The 20,070-nt window shown below is 37.3% G+C and overlaps 1 protein-coding gene across 3 annotated transcripts in view; it reads right to left on the bottom strand.

Annotated features, from left to right (window-relative positions):
- Positions 1-11,601, bottom strand: part of CD2 (CD2 molecule) — a 43,668-nt gene extending 32,067 nt beyond the window's left edge. Inside the window, exons 1-3 of one of the 3 annotated variants that reach the window (XM_039359762.1) lie at positions 11,468-11,601; positions 11,259-11,334; positions 1,476-1,784 (exon numbers count right to left, since the gene is read on the bottom strand). In XM_039359762.1, the coding sequence (XP_039215696.1) occupies positions 1,476-1,784; positions 11,259-11,316 (367 nt within the window). In that variant the 5' untranslated portion in view covers positions 11,317-11,334; positions 11,468-11,601. Of the gene's footprint in view, positions 1-1,475; positions 1,785-9,464; positions 9,585-11,258; positions 11,396-11,467 lie in introns of those variants that run through there. The other 2 variants (XM_039359764.1, XM_039359763.1) reach the window with 2 other exon arrangements.
- Between the last annotated feature and the right edge of the window lie 8,469 nt (positions 11,602-20,070).

Here is a 20,070-nt window from a genome sequence, read left to right as displayed (position 1 = left end):
TGTGTGAGTTGCCATGCCACCTGGTGCAGGTGTCAAGCCCCTGTGGGCTTGCCACTAAAGGGAGGGGGAGGGGGCAAGATTGTTGGCTGGCCGAACTTCCAGATTTGCCAGCTCAGCTGTTCAGTGCTCCGTTGAACAGCTGATCGGCGTGGATAAACCCACATGCCAGAGCGCCTTATACAAGGGTGCATCTTATAGATGGAAAAATATAGTAATTACATTTGTTTAAAGGGGTTAAACCTTTCCCTGTTGTATTTTTTCCCTTTCCTGCCCAAACCACCTCCTTTTATAGCCTCTCCTCTCCTCCCCTCCCTTTTTCTTCAGTTCACCTCCAGTTCAGAGCTGCTTCCGGAAGCGCCAATCAGCTGGAGCCAATCAGCTGGAGCCCTGCCAGCTCCTGGGGCTTCTGCCAAGCCCCAGTCCTGCAGTGCAACTGCCTCTCCCTCAGGCTTGGGTCACTTTGGCTCATTCCCCTCCCCCGCTACACTTCTCTAGGACAGTCAAGTACCACCTGTGATGTGGCAAAATACCATAGGTGGCACGTGTACCATGGTTGAAAAGCCCTGATATAGAGTAGAGTAAAATACATTGTAATAAAATATAATACATAGATTCATGAATGAGTTCCATCTGACTCATTTTCTTTTATCTAAAAATAATTTGCCTATGTGCAGCCTGCTTGAGGGATTTTAATCTTTTGTTTTCACTGTTGTCCCACTGTAGAACAATATTCTGTATATGATATCTTTTTGGATATTCTGACATTCTGCAACAAGGTTATGCATTGTTTTAATTCTTTTTTTGGGGGGGGGGATCGTATCCATGTACTTGTGCTGCATGATTATTTTTTGTCCCAAGGCAGGAGAGGAAATTGTTGGTTCTCCGGATGTTGCTAAACTATAAAGCCTGGCTTTTTTATTTGCCAAGCTATCTGGAATTGTTGGAAGTTGTTATTCAACAACATCTAGAAAGCTACCGGTTTCTACCCCTACTTTATAATGTTCCATACCTTTTCATTCCCATACAACATCTAACATCAACATGAGACTGTTAGGAAATATCATTTTATGGTTTCAATACTTCAACAAAGGTCAAGTGAGGCTTTCATTTCTGATCCTCTGGAAAATTTTACTAGTTTTTCTCAAATTGCAGGCACTTGCCTACTAACTGAACTATGGTATTGTGATCATGTTATGTCAATGTTGAATGTTTTCCATTGGCAGACAGGTTTTCTTGGCTTACTCCGATCTATTGGCATTTGTGGAGACTTGGGAATCTAAGACATTCTGAGGGCTGTCTATCTTTTGAATGCTTACCACTTTTTAAAAATTTACAGTAAAGACCATATGGGAATATCACTACCCACATAAATCCAGCTATCGCCAATCCAAAGTACCTGTTTATAGAAGGAGAAAAGAAGTAAAACAAAGGTGCTCACAGGTTGAATGGTAGATATATAGTATTCAAAAACTCACCATCAACTTGCAAAGTAATTAATCCATCAAATAAATGTATGCCATCTTCCTCAAATGCTTCTAATTTGTAATTTCCAGCATCTATTTTCTTCAATCTATTTATTTTCAGACTTCCATTAAGAAATAACTGATATTTGTTTGGTTCTGGTTGATTTTTTGTTATATCAGTATCATTATCTATATACTCTGCAATAAATGCAGAGTCCTTTGTCCACCTTAAATGAGGTGGTCTGTAAGTGTGTCTGGGTCCGGAAAGAATAATTTGGCTTCCCAAATGAACGTGAACCTTGTCATTCATGGATACAGAACCTACAAAAAATGTACAAATTTTGTTCTTAAATTATAAATGGAAAAAATATCTGCTTGCTGCTTTTTAAAATTCATTATTTTCCTACATATCTTATGCAAGATTTAATCTTCCAAAGAAATTAACCTCAGTGTTAAACACATTACCTTTATCTAAAGTAATTTGTAGATATAACAATGGTAAGTATAGAAAGTGTTTGGTCCCTATAGAAGCAATTATATTAAAATCGGTGGTGTTTTGTGTTTTTCTGGACAAGTTTAATAATAATAATAATAATAATAATAATAATAATAATAATAATAATAATAATAATAATAACAACTGAGCATCTAGAACAGCACAAAAACAACAGAATAAGGCTGCCTGCATTGAAGCTTGTTCCAAAGAAACAGCTAGCACAAGCATTAAAAGATGCAAATACTGCAATATCAAGTATAAGCACCAATTCACTGCAAGAAACAAACCAACTAATGTACAGCAAAGCTGCAGTTATAACTGAATACCTGGGATGCAAAATCAACAAAGAAGAAAAACAAACAAACAGTGCACCACAAAAATGGAAGGTTAGACTAGAAAATAAGATCAGCAAGTTAAGATCACATGCAAGCAAGCTAGAACAGATGAAAGAAAAGAAGCTGAAGAACAAGAAGACCAAAGAATACCTAATCAAGAAATACCACTTAGAAACAAGGAAGATCAAGGAAGCACTGGAAATAATAAAGCAGCAAATAACAACTATAGCCAGGAAAATAAGTAGATACGAAGGCAGAACCTCCAATTTCAATCCAATCGGAAATGTTTCTACCAATCCATCAATGGAGAAACTGCAATGAATCAGTCAGTACCTGACAAGGAAGAAACTGTCATCCTCCCTCAGAGCCTGAATCTGCGGAGGAAAATGAGCTGGAACGGGACCTTATAGAGGTCGGAGGAGAGATGTCTGTGGTTTCAGAGGAATGTGGGAAAGAGCAGGCTGAGTGGGACAGAAGGAACAGGAGAGACAGAGTTCAGGCAATGAGCAAGGGCCACCCCCACCTGATCCTAGAGCATGGAGAGTGGAGAGAAGGAGGGAACAACGTAGGCAGGCTCAACTACTCAGGAGGAGAGTGTCCCGCCCCTCTCCACAAGGCACACCTGGAGATTTAAGAAGATGCTGTGAGGAGAGGCATTTGTCAGGAACAAATGCTAATTCCTTGGAGTTTTGGGTGTGATGTCTTGTTCTGTGATGTCTGCTTGGAAACTCGGAAACTCTGACCATTGGACTGGCTGACAAGGTTGCTTGAATAAAGATCTTGGACTGTATTTTGGCTTCCCTTTTGAATCTGCTCAGGCAAGAGTGTATTTACACAGAGTTGTTAGGTTTATGATGTATATGTCATTCCTTATTATCATTGTGGCCTTGAATACATTCCTCTCCTAATCAGACTATATGTGAAACTCCTTGCAGCCAGAGGCGGCTCAAGATGTGTGTGTCTTCCTGTGTTTGGTGGCTTGCCAACAACTTTCAAATTGCTAACTAGTGTGGTAGCTGATGCAGTACAACAGCATCTAGTTGAAACAATTTCTTTCCACCCGAGCAGAAAGGAAACCACCCCAATAGCAGAGGAACAAAAGATCAACTCCTAATAGACAAAATGGTCTTGGAAAACTGCAAGAAAAGGAAGAGCAACCTCAATATGGCATGGATTGACTACAAAAAGTCATTTGACTCTCTGTCACATGACTGGATAATCAAGTGCCTAGAAATAACAGGAGTCAGTAAAAACATCAGAAAATTTGTGCAAAGATCGATGGTACAATGTAAGACACAGTTGTAGGTCAATGGTGATTGATTAGGAGAGATTAATATCAAGAGAGGAATATTTCAAGGAGATTCATTATCACCACTACTATTTGTTATTGCACTGTTTCCTCTGTCAACAATACTGAATAACTCAGGACATGGCTATCAAACATCAAAAACATCTGCCAGACTATCCCACCTCCTTTACATGGATGATCTGCAGCTGTATGGGAAAACATCAGCTGAAATAGAATCGCTGCTCAACACTGTCCATATATATAGCCAAGATATTGTAATGGAGTTTGGCTTGGACAAATGTGCCACACTTACTATCAAACAAGGAAAAATAGTGAAAACTGAAGGAATCAAGATGCCCCACAAAAATAACATTAAGAGTCTGGATAAGGAAGATTACTACAAATATTTGGGTATCTTTCAAGCTGACAACATCAAGCACACTGAAGTCAAGAAAAAGATTAGAGGTGAATACATGAAGAGAGTGAAAATCTTAAAATCCAAACTCAATGGAGGAAATATCCTGAAGACAATCAACACCTGGGCAATTCCAGTCATTAGATACACAGCTGGAATAGTGGACTGGACTCAAGCAGAACTAAAAGCAATGGATAGGAACACCAGAAAAATAATGACAATGAATCATGCCTTTCATCCACACAGTGACATTGACATTGACAGACTCTATCTACCAAGGCAAAAAGATAGGCATGGAATGCTGCAAGTACATCAGATGGTTGAAGAAGAAAAAATGGAAGAATATTTGAAGGACAATGACGAAGATGCACTGAAATTAGTATATCAGGAAGGCTTACTGACTATTGGAGAGACCACACTGGCCTACAAGAAAGACCAAATGAAGAACAGAATAGAGGCATGGGAAGACAAAGCACTACATGGCCAGTACATTAAAAAAATAGCTGGGAAAGCAGATAATAATAAAACCTGGCAATGGCTAAGAGCAGGAAAATTGAAGAAAGAGACCGAGAGACTAATTCTGGCTGCACAAGACCAAGCCTTAAGGACAAATGCATACAAAGTCAAAATTGAGAAGACAGCAAGACAGTAAGTGCCACCTATGCAAAGAAGCTGAAGAAACAGTGGACCACCTGGTAAGCTGCTGCAAGAAGATCACACAGACTGACTACAAGCAGCAGCATGACAAAGTAGCAACAATGGTACATTGGAAGATCTGCAAGAAATATAATTTGCCTGTAAGCAAGAACTGGTGGGATCATAAAATAGAGAAAGTCATAGAAAATGATAAAATTAAACTGCTCTGGGACTTCAGAATTCAAACAGACAAGCACCTGCAACATAACACCCCAGACTTAGCAATTGTCAATAAGAAAGATAAAAAAGTCTGGATAGTGGACGTGGCAGTGACTGGAGACAGCAGAATAGATGAGAAAGAACCGGAGAAGATAACAAAATACAAAGACCTACAAATAGAAATAGAAAAACTGTGGCAAAGGCAAGCAAGGGTAGTACCAATAGTAATAGGTGCCTTGTGTGCAATCCCAAAACAACTGGAGCACCACTTGAATACCATTGGCATTGACAAATTCACCATTAGTCAATTGCAAAAGGCGGCCTTACTAGGAACTGCTTCCATCCTGCGACAATATCTATAATACCATCAAACATCCACATCTGCCTATCCAAGGTCCTTAGTAAGGACTTGATAGGTAGACAAAAATGCCAAATCCAGTCTGAACATCTGGCTGACTGTGCGATGAATAATAATAATAATAAAAATATTGGAAGGGATCTTGGAGGTCATCTAGTCCAACTCCCTGCTCAGGCAGGAAACCATATACCATTTCAGATAATGATTGGCTTCCAGAAGAGCCTGTTATAACAGAATAACAGAATTGGAATGAATCTTGGAGGCCTTCTAGCCCAAACCCTTGCTCAAACAGGAAACCCTATACCATTTCAAATTGTTGTCTAATCTCTTCTTTAAAAACCCCAGTGTTAGCCACAACCTCTGAAGGCAAGTCATTCCACTGATTAATTGTTCTCACTGTCAGAAAATTTCTCCTTAGTTCTATGTTGTTTCTCTCCTTGATTAGTTTCCGTCCATTGCTTCTTATGTTCATGTGCCAACATGCACATGTACAGTAGAATTTTACTTAAAAAAATTAACTTAGCCAAACCAACTTCCCTTTTACTCACATATATACCCAGTTAAAGATAACATCTTCCCTGAAGGAACTGTAACTACTATATATAAATATAGTAAATTGTTTTCTCTGGCAACTATACAGAAACATACTTTCTTTTTCAGAATATTTTCTTTAACTTTCCAAGTTAGTCTAGTGCACTGAGATTTTTGATGGTCTCCATCCAAATATTAATCATATCTAACACATTTTTTAATTGTTTGCTATATTAGATGTTGGTTTAAGTAGAGGCATGGGTCTTTAAAATCCCTTTGCTTCAATTTTCCTTTTTTTTTCTTTCTTTCTTTTTCCTTTCTTGAACATATAATACACCAATTTTGTAAAAATTCTGATATTTTGTAAAAACATATGATAAACTCAAGTCACTTTTTACTCTTGGTGACTACACGAATTATATTCATGCACTTTTATTGGTGACATTTTGGGGATTAGTTTTCCATTTGCCTTTTCCCCAAGGTTCTAAAAGAATGACTGGCCAAAGTCATTCAGCTGACATTCTAAGGCAGGACTAGAATTTAGAATTTTAAATGTAATCCTCAGGACTACCTCATCAGTGCTATTGAAACTGAGAAAGATGTCAAGCAAGGCTGCATATTGGCCCAGTTCTTATTCAACTCCAGGGTGCGTAATCTCCTCAATACAAACTTTCACTCATCCAGTCCTGAAATTATAAGACATTTCTCTGTTCTACTCTATGCTGATAATGCAGATTATCAGCATTAAAAAACATCTATTGGCCTTAGAAGGGCATTGAGAGACTAACATGGTATTGCAAGGAAGAAAACCAAAATCAGAAAACCAAAATCATGGCATTTGCCAAAAGACCCAAGAACCACTCCTGGAGGATAGATGGCCTCCAGTTTCAAATACCTGAAATAATCTTTCATTCTGCCAACAGTAGGAAACTTCATGGGAATTATGTGCAGAGAGGCGCTCATCTGCCCTCCTTAAATTTTAAGACAAGAAGAGGCCACTATACACCCACAGCATTCAAACTATTGAAAGCTGAGCAAATAGTACAACTTCTTTATGGTGCCCAGCTGAGTCCCATTTTCAATTCTACACCATTAGAACTTGTTCAATCCAATTTTTTAATATTGGCACTTTAAGTCCCAAAAGGTATATCTGATAGCATCACGAGACTTGGAGACAGGTCTCATGAAAATGGAGGCTAGAATATGGGTGATCATACTCAACTATTGACTCAAACTATTCATTTTCTCCTTAGTTTTGCTCCATTAATTGTTTTAATTCACATGGCAAAAGACAGGGGCAACTAAAATCTCATCTTTGGCCTTCTGTCCAGGTTGTCTCTTCAGCATGGATATGATCAGCCCAAAAGCACTCATTAAATAGCCTGTAGTAGACATAGAGCAATAATTAGACCTAGCCAGGCCCCAACTTTTATTGCCAGTGAATCCAACAGGTATTTTGTCTCCCTTATGACATATTTAATTCACACTAAAGTACCTAACCATCAGAGGGCCTATACTCTGGAACAGCATTATGCCATCTCCTCAGCTATCTGTGAAGGCTGGAACAGGAAAATTCCCTACCCAGAAGGGCAATGCTCCTGGGATTCTGGACACAGAGAACATGACCTTGGGAGATGACAAAGAGATGCTACCAAAGGACTGGTGAAATAAAAGGCAGCATAATTCACAACTGGATCCTGGCCAGGACAAGAAGTTCAAAAGAGACCCTCCATAGTTTCTCAGGTTGTAAAGGAGAAAAAGGTGGAATTGTACTTTCAAGCAAAATGTTATCAATCTAGCTTTATAATAAAGTAGAAGTAGGTCATCCGGTTGCCATTACTAATTGGTTTATCTCATGTGGCCAATACATGGGACACACTGGCCTTAATTTTTTAAAAAAGGGATATGATTGGCCAACACAATGTTACTTTTTCAAAGGCCCTGAAGATCTCAGGTTGTTTCACAGCTGATCAAATTGCTTTTTGATGGTGTTTGTAGCCCTTGAGGGATGGGGGGGGGGAGTTTTAAACTGTGGTGTTTTTATTGCTGTATGTCCCTGAAGTCATCATGTGTGAATTGGATGGCCACATAAATTTATTTAATAAATAAATAAAAATATGCTATAGAAAACTGGGCTCTCTCTAAATGTTTTGTTCCATGTGGATTTGAGTTATTTCCATGGATTTACTATTTATTTTATTTGGCTAAAGCAATTTCTGTGGGAAGAATTATGTTGAAAAATCAGAATATAGATTGTCACAACAGAAATTGAGCCCCCAATTTTAACCATAAATTGTAATAGGTACTGTTATGTCCTGGGCCTGCTGAGTGACTCAGCAAGTGCAGGAAGCTGCAGAGAGGCCCGAGCAGACCACGTGGATACCCAGGACCAGACAGGCTGTCTCCAGCCTTTTGCGCATGCGCAAGGCGGGAGAATCCATTGCGTTGATTGGTTGACACTGTCCCTGAAAAGAGGTATAAAAGGAATCTGCGCCATTTTGTATTGGTTCTGTTGGAGAGTAAATAAAGAGAAGATTGTTGTTACTCCTGCCTCGTCTCAATGCCTTTACATTGAAAACAGAACAGGTACTGTATAAAGCGGGTCACCAAGTGACCAGACATGATTTTATGACCTTTTTTTAAATTAAGTTTTATTCATTTATAACATAAAATGTGAAAATACAAAAGCAAATAGTAGGGGACAACAGTTGAAAAAGGGAAAACAAAAAAGGTGTGAAGAAAGGTGGGGGAGAAAAAAAGGCATTGACTTCCAACTCTCTCTGTTGCAGTAAAACCAGACATTAAAATCAAATCTCAACCTTTTATGACTCTTTTTTGTGGCTGTGATTAAACAAACATGTTGTCGTAAAGCAAATGTCACAGTTGATAACTGAAAGCCATAGTCATTAAGTGAATCCATTGTTCACTACAGGGGGGGATTTTGCCAGAAAGTGGAAATAAACATTGGTTTCTGGTAAAAATATCAAAAATTGCAGTCATGTGACCATGGGGTGCTGCAAATAGTAAATGCGAGTGGTTAACAAGCATTTAAAATGCAGTCATATGACCATGGCAGGTCCCCAGACATCAGAATTTTGTAAGTAGCTTTTTTGGATACTTGTATGGTTAAATGGTTGCTAAGCAACTGGTCATAAGCACAGACTACCTGTATTCTCATAGCCATTTCACAAAGTCCCCAAAATCATTACAAATGCTTTGAGGAATTCAAAAAAAGCCTTTGGATTAGTTCATGGTCTTTCTTAGTCTAGCATTCCGTTTCTCATAAATGCCCAATTTGCCATTTAGTTGACTACAGGTAGTCCTTGACTTATGACCATAATTGAGCCCAAAATTTCTGTTGCTAAGTGAAACATTTGTCAAGTGAGGTTTGTCCCATTTTACGATCTTTCTTGCTACATTTGGTAAATGAATCACTGCAGTTATTAAGTTAGTAATATAGTTGTTAAGTGAATCTGGCTTCCCCATTGACTTTGCTTGTCAGAAGGTCTCAAAAAGGGGATCACATGATCCCTGGACACTGCAACCATCATAAGTGTGAACCAGTTGTCAAGCATCTGAATCCTGATCACATGACCATGGAGATGTTACAATGGCTGTAAGTTTGAAAAACGGTCATAAGTCCAATTTAATAAAATCCTTTTTATAACTACTTTTGTTTTTTTAGCCTCCTGAATAGTTTAGTATTTTCTACAAACTGCTTACCCTTATCTTTAATGAGTAGATTAAAAATATTGGTCTAAACACAGATCCTTGAAGAAGTCTACTTCTTTCTTCTCTTCACTGAGAAAACTGCCCCTTCTGAGCTGTGATCTTTAGTTTAAGCTGTGCAATAGGGTTAGGAGGAGGAGGAGAAGGAAAAGCTAGTAACACATGTTCCCCTCACTTCCAGTTGTGATTAAACTGAACGAAACACAAAGATAATTGGACCTGTGGATATGTTTACGATTTCTACTGAACTGTAAATTTTGCTCCACACAATTTACAATTAAAAAGGAACATTCAGAAATGAAAAGAACATTTTTGACTGCAGAAACATAATATTAAAAAGGTTTCTTCTTTCTCATGTTAATATTTTGTTGCCCAGAGATTTAAGGCAGCTAATTTATTTATTTAGAGTATGGAGATGGCACAATTAGCCAAGAGACTACAATATTAGTGTATAGTGGTTATTTGGCTGCCAAAGAGTTAAGGCAGCTTTTCTCAGCCTACTGCCAGTCAGATGCACTGGATTTTTAGTCCTTTATTATCTTAGTTTAAATTCCAAAGTATCAGAAAGGTATTACATTTGGGAAGAAGTTTTTTTTAAGTTAAAGCAAATTCTGCAGGAATTTTCATTACAAGGAGAAAAAAATTCCTAATTTGTTTTGCTCATAAAATTCTGAATGGCAGTTATATTTTTCATTGCACCACTTCAGGGTAGTCCAAAGGTCTATCAACAATTATTTCATATTTGACATTTTCTCAAACATTTCTCCCAACTTCAACAGTCCATTATAGATAATCATAATCCATTTTTGGTTCAAACCTATTTAATTTGGGGACTGTTAGCTCCAGGTGAAATCTACCCACCCAGTATAGGCCAGTTGGGATTCAGCAGTGTGGCATATATAACCAAAGGATTAGAGGAACAAGAGCCTCTAACTAGTGAGACCCTTGTTCCCCTAATCTTTGGGTTGCTGAGTTCAAGATAGCTCCTAACTACTAATATTTAGGAAAGCTGTAAAAGCTACATTTCCTTGACAGTAAAGATGTTAAATAAATGGTTTCTATTTTATTTCCATTGGGGTTCAGTATGATATTTAATATTTTCCAGATAATAAAATCCTATCTGAAAAGAGTACTGTACAGTAATTTTTATAGAAGTGTTCTATTTTTTATTATCTATCACAAATATAAATTTTAAGAAAGCAATTCAGCTGATTCTAAACTATTTCAGATTTATTATTTTTTAGTCTTTGCATAACAATACTATTTTCCTCTGATCACTTTTTTGTAAATGTTAGTATTAAACTGCTGAGGGTAATAAGTATTCACAATACTGCATCATACAGTATGTTCCATAACTTCTAGAATGTCCATAGCTGACTTTTATAAACTTCAATAAAATTTTACAAAACTCAAACTCTACTAAATCCTAGCAGACTTATTTCCAATCTTAATAGCTGTAAATCTAGAGTAGTGATTAAGATGTTAGACTTGGACCAAGAGGATCCAGGTTTAATCCAGTTTCAGTTGCAGCGATTAATTGGAAGATTTTGAAACTATATTTTTTTCTCAGCCCAATGTTCGAGAGACTGACCTAAGGACATTCATTGACTTTTCACTGACACCTGGGTCCAGGTCCAACATCTTAGCCACTGAATAATCGCCTTTCAATTTCAATTTTTTTTTATTTTAAAAAATTGTTTTGTGAATCAAAATACTAAACTGTAATCACTTAACAGTGTTCTTCTCATTTTCAAAGAAATTCAAAGAATATTGTAACTTTAAACTCACCTTCCAAGCTGAACAAGATAATTAGGAATGTAATTAGGAGTGGGTTGCCCAAATTCATGTTCAAGGCTGTATTTATCTAGGGAGGCAAGGAAGTATATTCTTGTGACAAAGCCTGCAGTTTCTGACACACATATACCACATCATTCATTCTCTCTCTCTCTCTCTCTCTCTCTCTCTCTCTCTCTCTCTCTCCCCCTCCTATTACCTACCTGCACTTTGCAGCTTTTCTTTCTCTAACTTGAAGAAATGAAAATGGCAGAGCCAGTTGTGGTGGGTATCAGTATTTTTATAAGCAGCTGTTGAAAAACTGATGTTTTCTTTTCCTTTCCTTTCAAAATCTTTATTTCCTTTTATGATTTCAAAGAAAAAATGAACAAGGTTTATTGGTAAGTATCAATATGCAACTCTGGAATGTTACATAATTCATCAATTTTCTATAAGGGTCACATATATATTTCTGTCAAATTATTAAAATCATGATCCAACACATCAAAGGAGAGAGGGTTTGATTTAACATTAAGTAGATGCTTTATGCTGAACAAATTTTTGCTCTTCAGCAAAATGTATAAATTAAAAAAAGTTTATTGTATATGTCAATATGTAAGCAAATAGCCTTGAATTGTATGATGTGACAATTGTAGATTTGCTGCTTAATTCAATAAAATAATATATGACAAAAGCAAAATATGCAGTAAAATAAATTATTGCTTAGCAAATTATTCAATTTTTGCATAGGAAGTACGTCAATTCTTTGTGATGTGTTCTTATTTAAAATATTGATGAAGATATTGATAAGAAATGGTTGTGGCCAGATGAGATGTGCTGGTTTGGGACAAAAATTTGTTGTTAGTGAATCCACATGAAACAAATACTACATAAATTTTCAGCTATAAGAAGGATGGATCTGAAAAAATGTGAAATGTGCTGAATACCAAAACAGTTGTATTTAATAGGAAAAATGCCAGTTATGCTAGATAATTTTAAAAAAAATGAGAGAAAGAGATGAATAAATATACTTGGTAGAATATTGACTGAAGACAGGAAAATGGATGCAAATGCAAATAAGAACAAAAAGGAAATGAGCTGGATATGATTTGTTGTAAAAATGAATTTTAATGAGAGAAGCAAAAAAACCTGCATATGATGGTGTGCCTTTAATTATTTTGTTATAGGAAAGTGAGAGTTAGAATTGTCATGCAGAAGATAAAAAGAAATTGAATTACATGGGAATGACCTGTATGATAAATACAGCTAAAATAAAGAGTAGATTTTGCACTGAATACAAAAGTAAGTTATCACAAAAAAAGAAAGAGCCCACCAATAATAGGAGTAGCACTAGAATATACAATGAGAGCAAATTCCACTCCCTAGTAGCACTGATGATGTTATCTAATTTGGTAATGAAATGTCTGCAAGAAAACAACCAAGCTCAGAAAGCCTCAAGAACACACACACATCCCATGATAACTGTTGTTGCTGTGTGTAACCCATGTCTATGGAGTTTCTCAGTAATCCAGGTCATAGTTATTCCAAAGATGCAACTATGAAAGTTTCTTATTTTTCTTTGAAGACATTTTGCTTCTCATCTAAGAAGCTTCTTCAGCTCTGACTGGATGGTGAGGAATGGAAAGATTTATACTTTCAACAGTTCCAAGAAGGCTTCACACCCCTTTGCACTACTCAAATCCTCCAGGAACTCACTAAAAGAATGCAAATGAACAGCTATCTGCAGGAATATAAATCTTTCCATTCCCCATCATCCAGTCAGATCTGAAGAAACTTCTTGGATGAAAAGCAAAATGTCTTCAAAGAAAAATAAGAAATTCCAATTGCCTCATGAAAAAGCATCTTTGGGATATGTGTAATCCATGTAAGAGCAGATTTGCTATGGCTATCAATTAGCTATTTCCAGGTACTATCAGCCACAAAGTCAAAACTGTACTCCTTGGTCACTCATTGCAGCAATACTCAAGACAGAGTTTATTCAAATTATCATGACCTCCCATTTCATTCTGCACCAGTCCTCTGATATTTTTATCTATCAAATGAGGTATTTTGGGATAAACGTTTAGCACTTTTTTGGATGCTAGTGCTGTGTTCAGAAATAGCACAAGTGACATGTCACAGGTACAAAGGAAGGATTGTATCAATCCAGAGCACTGGAACTTTTTATAAAAACTCCTTTATAAAAACTCCTTTGCTAGTAAACATGAAAGGGAAGGAATGATTAAAAATTATCCAAATCAGCGACGAATGCAGATATTGCTCTGAAGGCATGAGGGTAGCTATTCCAACTGTAGGAGACCAGCTATCATCTTAGGTTGAGAAGGACGTTACAAGGAAGGCCACATTACTTTCCTCATAACTGTATTCATTTTTATCTTTCTCCATATGGAGATGAAGATGGCAATAGATTTTTTTTTTAAAGAATAATTTCAGAGAACAATGGGCAAATAAACTACTTGCTCACAACTTGGCCTCAGTTTTGTCAATGGCATAATATTACACACCAGATTTCATGCCATTGCTCAGTGTTAGACTTTGGAGAAAAAGCTTGTTACTTTAAAGAATGTCATGAATCAGTGTCAAACAGATTAGAATCTATTAATGCTAAATAAGAGTGGAATAACCTGCCTTCTGAAACACTGGAGCTCTTCAAGAAAAGATTGGACAGAAATTTCTCCAAGATGGTATGAAGATTTCTATATTGGGCAGTGAGTTCGACTAGTTGATCTCCAAGTCCCTTCCACTTCTGTAATTCTATAGAAATATGAGCATGCATAAGAAAAGGTTAACCTTATGTGATCAAACGATAAAACCAAGGCTGGCATTGATGTAGGGAAGTGGGATCTTTTATTTTGGGCAAGAATTGGGCAAGAAGTTTCTTTCTTCTAGCATTGTGAACTATGCAAGATTGCATTTCCCAAAATGTCTAGTGAGATTTTTTTTCACTGACTTTCAGTGGAAAATAAAATAAAAGAGGCATGTTCAGCCCTATATGCTATTTAAAAAGATGAAACAAGATGCACAAGATGAAAAAGCACTAAAAAAACATTCCTTGCCCAGCCACTTCCTGTGAATTAATTTCAGTATTGCCTTGCTCTTCTTGTCATTACCTGTTAGTTTTTGTTTTTCAATGTAACCCTTCTCTCACAAAATTTTTACATACATCTTTGAACAGAGATAGATCTCCATTCAGTCACTGTTGACATACAGCCAATTACTCTGTTTGCTTATTTGACATATTAGTGAGTGGAACCTGGTGTAGAGGAGAGCAGAAGAAAGGAAGAAGGTGAGACAGAAAGAAAGAGGTAAGACCAGTTATAATAAATGTGGTTCCAGCTCTTACCACGTGCATATTTTAGTTGCAGAAGGATTTTGTATCTTTGCAAACTGCCTTGCTATTGTAATATAAGTAAAACACTATTTATATCTGGAGGAAAGCTGTATTATTCAGGTTCCATCAGGTTACTCCCGAAGTTACAATTATCCTGCTGGAAAAGGAAGTTGGCAATCATGTCTATATAATTTTTGGAACTGCTTCAGACAATAGCATTATGCAACAAAAGTCTGTATTCACAGAGCTGTGTCCTTTGTGCAATTCATACTCCATTGGGTTGGAGAGTTACTTTAGCAATCCTTTGGCTGGGAGTTAAAGAGACCCCAGCTATTTTTTTTTAACCACTGCATTCTCCACTATATTATGAGGGAGCTCAAAGTTTACATCATCTTTATAAAAATGAGTTACTAAAACATCAGTGTGGGTAAGAAATCAGGATAATAGTTCACAATTCTCCCAGTTATTATAAACCAAGCAGTTGAATTGCAGAAAGTGGAAGTAAGTAGTTAGAAATAATGTGTATAATTCAGTGGTGGGATTCAAATATGTGAACAGCCGGTTCTCTGTGTGGATGCCGCTTCCGGAAGTCCATTCTGGGCCTGGGCAACAAAAAATTAGCTATCGGTTCTGCCGAAGTGGTGCGAATTGGCTGAATCCCACCACAGGTACCATTACAATAAGTAACAGGTAGTAGCAATTAGCCTAATATTGCAAGTTTTCACAGGTAGGAAAAAAGTGACTGGAAATAAAGTGAAATATATGCATTTAGGCTGCACAAATTTAGGATAGGTAACTGTCCCAAAGGTGGTTTTTCAAAAGGCAACTTTCTAGGAAAAAGCACCTTTGGGACAACTATGACCTAAATGACTGAAAATTTCCAGAAACAGATAGGTAACTCTGACCAATGAGAAAACTGCATATTCCGTCTTGTGGTTTTAATAGATACAAGGCAAATATGAGTCAGAAGCATGATAAAATAGCTAAAAATGTAGTTATCAAGATCCAGGTGTTGTTGAGTTTTGGTTATCATTCTACTCTGCTTTATCTCAACATAAATGCAGTGCGTAGTTGCAGAGTTGTTCTCCTGATAACCATAAAGGGCTTCTCAAAATGAACAAATTCTGTGAATCTCAGCAGTCTTTCACTTACAAGAACAGGAAGGTAGTAAAAAACAACATTCTAGTGTTTCCACATGCATAGTGGAAACAAAACTAAAGGTTGTTTTTTTATTTTCATAAAGTATATCAAAAGTGTAAAACAAAATCAAGATTTTAAAAATGTGCAGTTGCAAAACAACATTCTATGGAAAAACTCTGTAAGCCTTGCAATAGCAAACTATTTTTGTGAAAGTTGAATCTTCGTGACTGAACTTTTTTTCTTTTTAGTTTGAAATGTTTCGCTGCTAATCCAACTACCTTCTTCAGTCTGAACCTCTTTTACCTAGGTTATTCTCAATGCAGAATGTCCATCCCAGACAATGATAATTAGTTATTATTTTAGCCTCTGTAATTCAGTGTATGAGCTACACTAGCTCATACCTTAGCAGGCTAAATCACCTGCAAATGATAACCTCTGTGGCATTTCAAATGCTGCTGAATACAAATCTCAGCATCTTCCCCATTGGCTAAACTGCTTGGGACCATTGAGAGTTGCATTTAATGGAACAGCATCTAGAGTGCCACAGATTGCCTATTCCTGGTATAAGTACATTGGGCAAAAAAACAAATTAGCCTTAAGTATTATTTTCTTTCCTCCTTCCTTTTTTCTTTCTTTCTCCCCATTTTATCTTTACAACAATCTTATAGGACAGTTAGGCTGAAAGATAGACAAGGCTACCACTGAATAGTTGCCATTCCGTACTTAGTATTCTTTTCTGTTAAAGAAGAATCCTCTTCTGTCTGAAACCTTTTCCCATGGTATCCCTCCAACCTTGGGTGAACAAAGCCTAAAGAAGCATGACATTGCTATTCCCAGTGCTGACCTTTATCCAGCCTGTATTGCCTCTGCTCCTAGGCACAGTCTGATTTTTCTCCAGCCGAGATTTTTCTTTTTCTTCTTATGACCCCTTAGTTCCTTTATTCGGGTGGAGTCAGGGTGACCGAATGGAGCCGAGCATTTACTGGCTGGATGCACTTCCTGACACTTACATGGAGTCCACAGCAGATACTTTGTCTTTTCACTCTGATAGAGAAATGTGTGCCATTGCCTATGATTGAACTCTTAACCTTCTGAGTGGGACGTGAGTGTCTTCACCTCTAGGCCACTGTGCCACTCATGCTCCAGCCTAGATAATGAGCAAGAAAGTAAAGCAGATTTTACACAAGCGGAGGTTGCCTCTGGGCTGTGTAGGAATAATGAAATAAATTCTACTTCAATACCAGAACAATTAAGAATAACATAACTCTGACTTATTCTTGGGCAAGATGAAGGCAATGTCATAGAGACACAAAAAGAGCAACATACATGCTGTGATTAGGCATTTGTTGAGAAAGCCCTACACTTTCCTTATTGGTAGTCCATCTGCTTTGTGGTATTTTTTTGTATTATTTGCTTTGAAATGGATCTTGCAGAAAGGCTGGATAAAACAAAGGATAAGGGCCAATAATCTAGTTCCATATTTACTAAGCTCTAAGCTGGCTTCTAATGGATTAAGCATTTTGAAAGTGACAAAGCAGTTTGCATTCCAAACTTGCTCAGTTTTTTAATTCGCTCCTCTTGTATTAATCTTTTTTACCCAAAATATTACTTGCTAACGAATGGTTATTTTCCCAAAGTGTGTTGTTGTTTTCAGCATCTTTGCAGGAGTGTGGTAGTTAGTAATGGCTGATGTAATTCATAATAATGGAATTAAAGAAGTCAAGGTCATTGTAGAAATGTTCCGTAAGTCTTCTTTGAATTTAGGCTTCATGTTTACAGAAATATTTATCTTTTCCTAGTTAAATTTATAAAACTACATGTAAGTTATGTAATATTTACAATGAGGCATCATTTCAATTTTTTACACTTTAATTATGCTTCTCCTCAACTTGGCACTTTTCAACTATAACTCCCAACAGCCTGATGAACATCAATATTTGGCATGCTGGTTGGGTTAGTGAGAATTGTAGACTAGCACAACTGCTTTGTATACCAATAATTCTGAGCTTTGTGGAGATATTTTGATTTTCACATTTTTATCCATCCTTTATTTTTAGGTAGAACCAGAGTACTGGTTTTTTGTTTTTGTTTTTTTTGTTTTTTTGCTCTATCATTGTGGCATTTAGCTGACAGGGGAGAGGAAGTTTCCAAATTACACATTTTTGCACTGAGGTTTCAATGACATGATAGAGACTTATCAAATAACATATGCTAGCCTATTCCGGAAGAATTAATTCAAGACATTGCTTGTCTGGAACTTGTTTATAAACATTATTTCTTTTCCTAAAATTATCAAACAATATGGTTCCATTAGATTCTCTCTCTCTCTCTCTCTCTCTCTCTCTCTCTCTCCCTCCCTCCCTCCCTCCCTCTCCCTCCCTCCCTCCCTCCCTCTCTCCCTCCCTCCCTCTCCTTCTCCCCCCCTCTCCCCCCTGCAGCAAGTAATTTGGGTAGAGAAGAAAGAAGCAGAAGGAGAATGGAGGAAGAAAACTGCCCTCTCTTTTGTGAGGTCCTTGAAAAAGTAACAGGTCCTGGAAACAACCAACTTTCAATGCTGAAGTTTGCCCTTTGCTGTCACCTGGTGGCATCATTGCCAAATTGCACAGCTATGCAATGCTTGATATAGCTGCCTGAATGCATGTTAGTATAGAACAGGGGTGTCAACCTTCCAACGTCACGTGACATGTCGCACTGTATCGTGACTTTTTTTCCATTGCCGGCAATGGGGTGGGTGTGGTTTCGGCATGATGCATCCGGTTGATAGGCCGGCAGTTTGACACTCCTGGTATAGAAGATTTCAACCTTCCTGCTTTAAGAGTCAGCTCTTGGACAGTTTGCAAATTAATGGTCTCCATGCACATATGGATTTGTCTTGGGTAAACTTTGCATGATTTGGAGATTGAGATTGCCATCACTATGTTGCCATGGCCAAATTATACCCCGATCTAGATGTGACCGGTAGCTACTCACAACCTCCACAGGATGTGCTTTATTTAAACCATTGACTCTAAGTAGCTAATGGATTGCAGATCAATCTAGTGCTTGGTGAGTTACTGGCAATAACAGTCAAGCAGACCACTGGATACAATTGCCCCTAGCACCCTCCTTCTGTGGGCTGATCCCATCTGGTATCTTGGTTCATTAACATACTTCAGAAAATGAAGTATTGGAAATGACACCTGAAATGCTACTGGAAAAATATGAAAAATAATTCAATCATAACTTACTCATATTCCGACATTTTCTATGGCAATAAGGAATGCAAAAGATTCTCACTTCTCTTTTATTGCATTGATGGGCTATGTCCAGAGGCTTATTTAAAGTTAGAAATTCCCTTTTAGGAAGCAATCATTATTGAATTTTCCTATATGGCTTAGTGGCTAATTTGCACAGGCTTTATTGAACAGATAAGGTCACTCAGATTCACCAAAGTCTTGAGCTTTCATGGACATCGTCTTTAACATTGACTAGAGTACTGTTCTATAATGTTATTTGGGACTCCTTCTAGCTTGGGAATGCTGGGGAAATGGATAGAGAATTGTCTAGAGTGTTTTCCAATGGGAGGTTTGAGACTAGCTCATGATTATGTAAAGCCCCCAAATTCAGAAATGGCCCTTTGAGAAATTTGGAGAGAGGAGTTGCTCGGACATTACCCCTGAATTGTATCTGAAGAGGAATGAGAGGGAAGAAAGGAGAGGAGAGAGAAAAGAGTAAAGGAGGGGAGAAGGAAGTAGGAAGATTGGAGGAGAAGAGAGAAGTGGTGAAGAAAAGAGAAGAGGAGAGGACGAAGAGGGAAGTAGAGAAGAGAAGAAAGGGAGAAAGAAGGTAGAGAAGAAGGAGTGTGGATACAGAGAAAGGGAAAATGGGCAAGCAACACCAAAAGTCATGTGTATGTATTTATTTCATTTTATTAAAAGTATCTTATATATGAATGAAAAAAGAATGTATGTTAACATCTGATAAGTATCACGGTATATGTATGGGGGAGAGTTTGGAAAAATAAAAAATAATTTAAAAAAAGAAAAAAAAAAGAAATGGCCCTTTCAGAATGGGGCACAGGTCAGCCTTCTTCAAGATTATGGGCAGTTTCACTTCCCATAAAAAGATACTGACAGTGACCTGGACCTAAGTCCTTACTTCCACCATGAAGAAGCCAGAACAAGCAGAAGAAAGAGGGCATGCCTACATTTTTCCAAAGTCCCATACCTGTACCTACAATTATACACAAACAATCACCTGACTTCATTTTCAAAGTAAAAAGCGATAAAGCAGGACAATTTTAAACATTATGAAGCTGTGATAGAATAGTCTAATTTAGTCTAATTTAACACTGGT

This window comes from Crotalus tigris, unplaced genomic scaffold (assembly GCF_016545835.1).
Source record: "Crotalus tigris isolate CLP2741 ecotype Arizona unplaced genomic scaffold, ASM1654583v1 scf7180000019120.420415, whole genome shotgun sequence".
Taxonomy (NCBI): Eukaryota; Metazoa; Chordata; class Lepidosauria; order Squamata; family Viperidae; genus Crotalus; species Crotalus tigris.
Note: the sequence above shows the minus strand (reverse complement) of the source record. Positions and strands in the feature narration are given on the sequence as shown.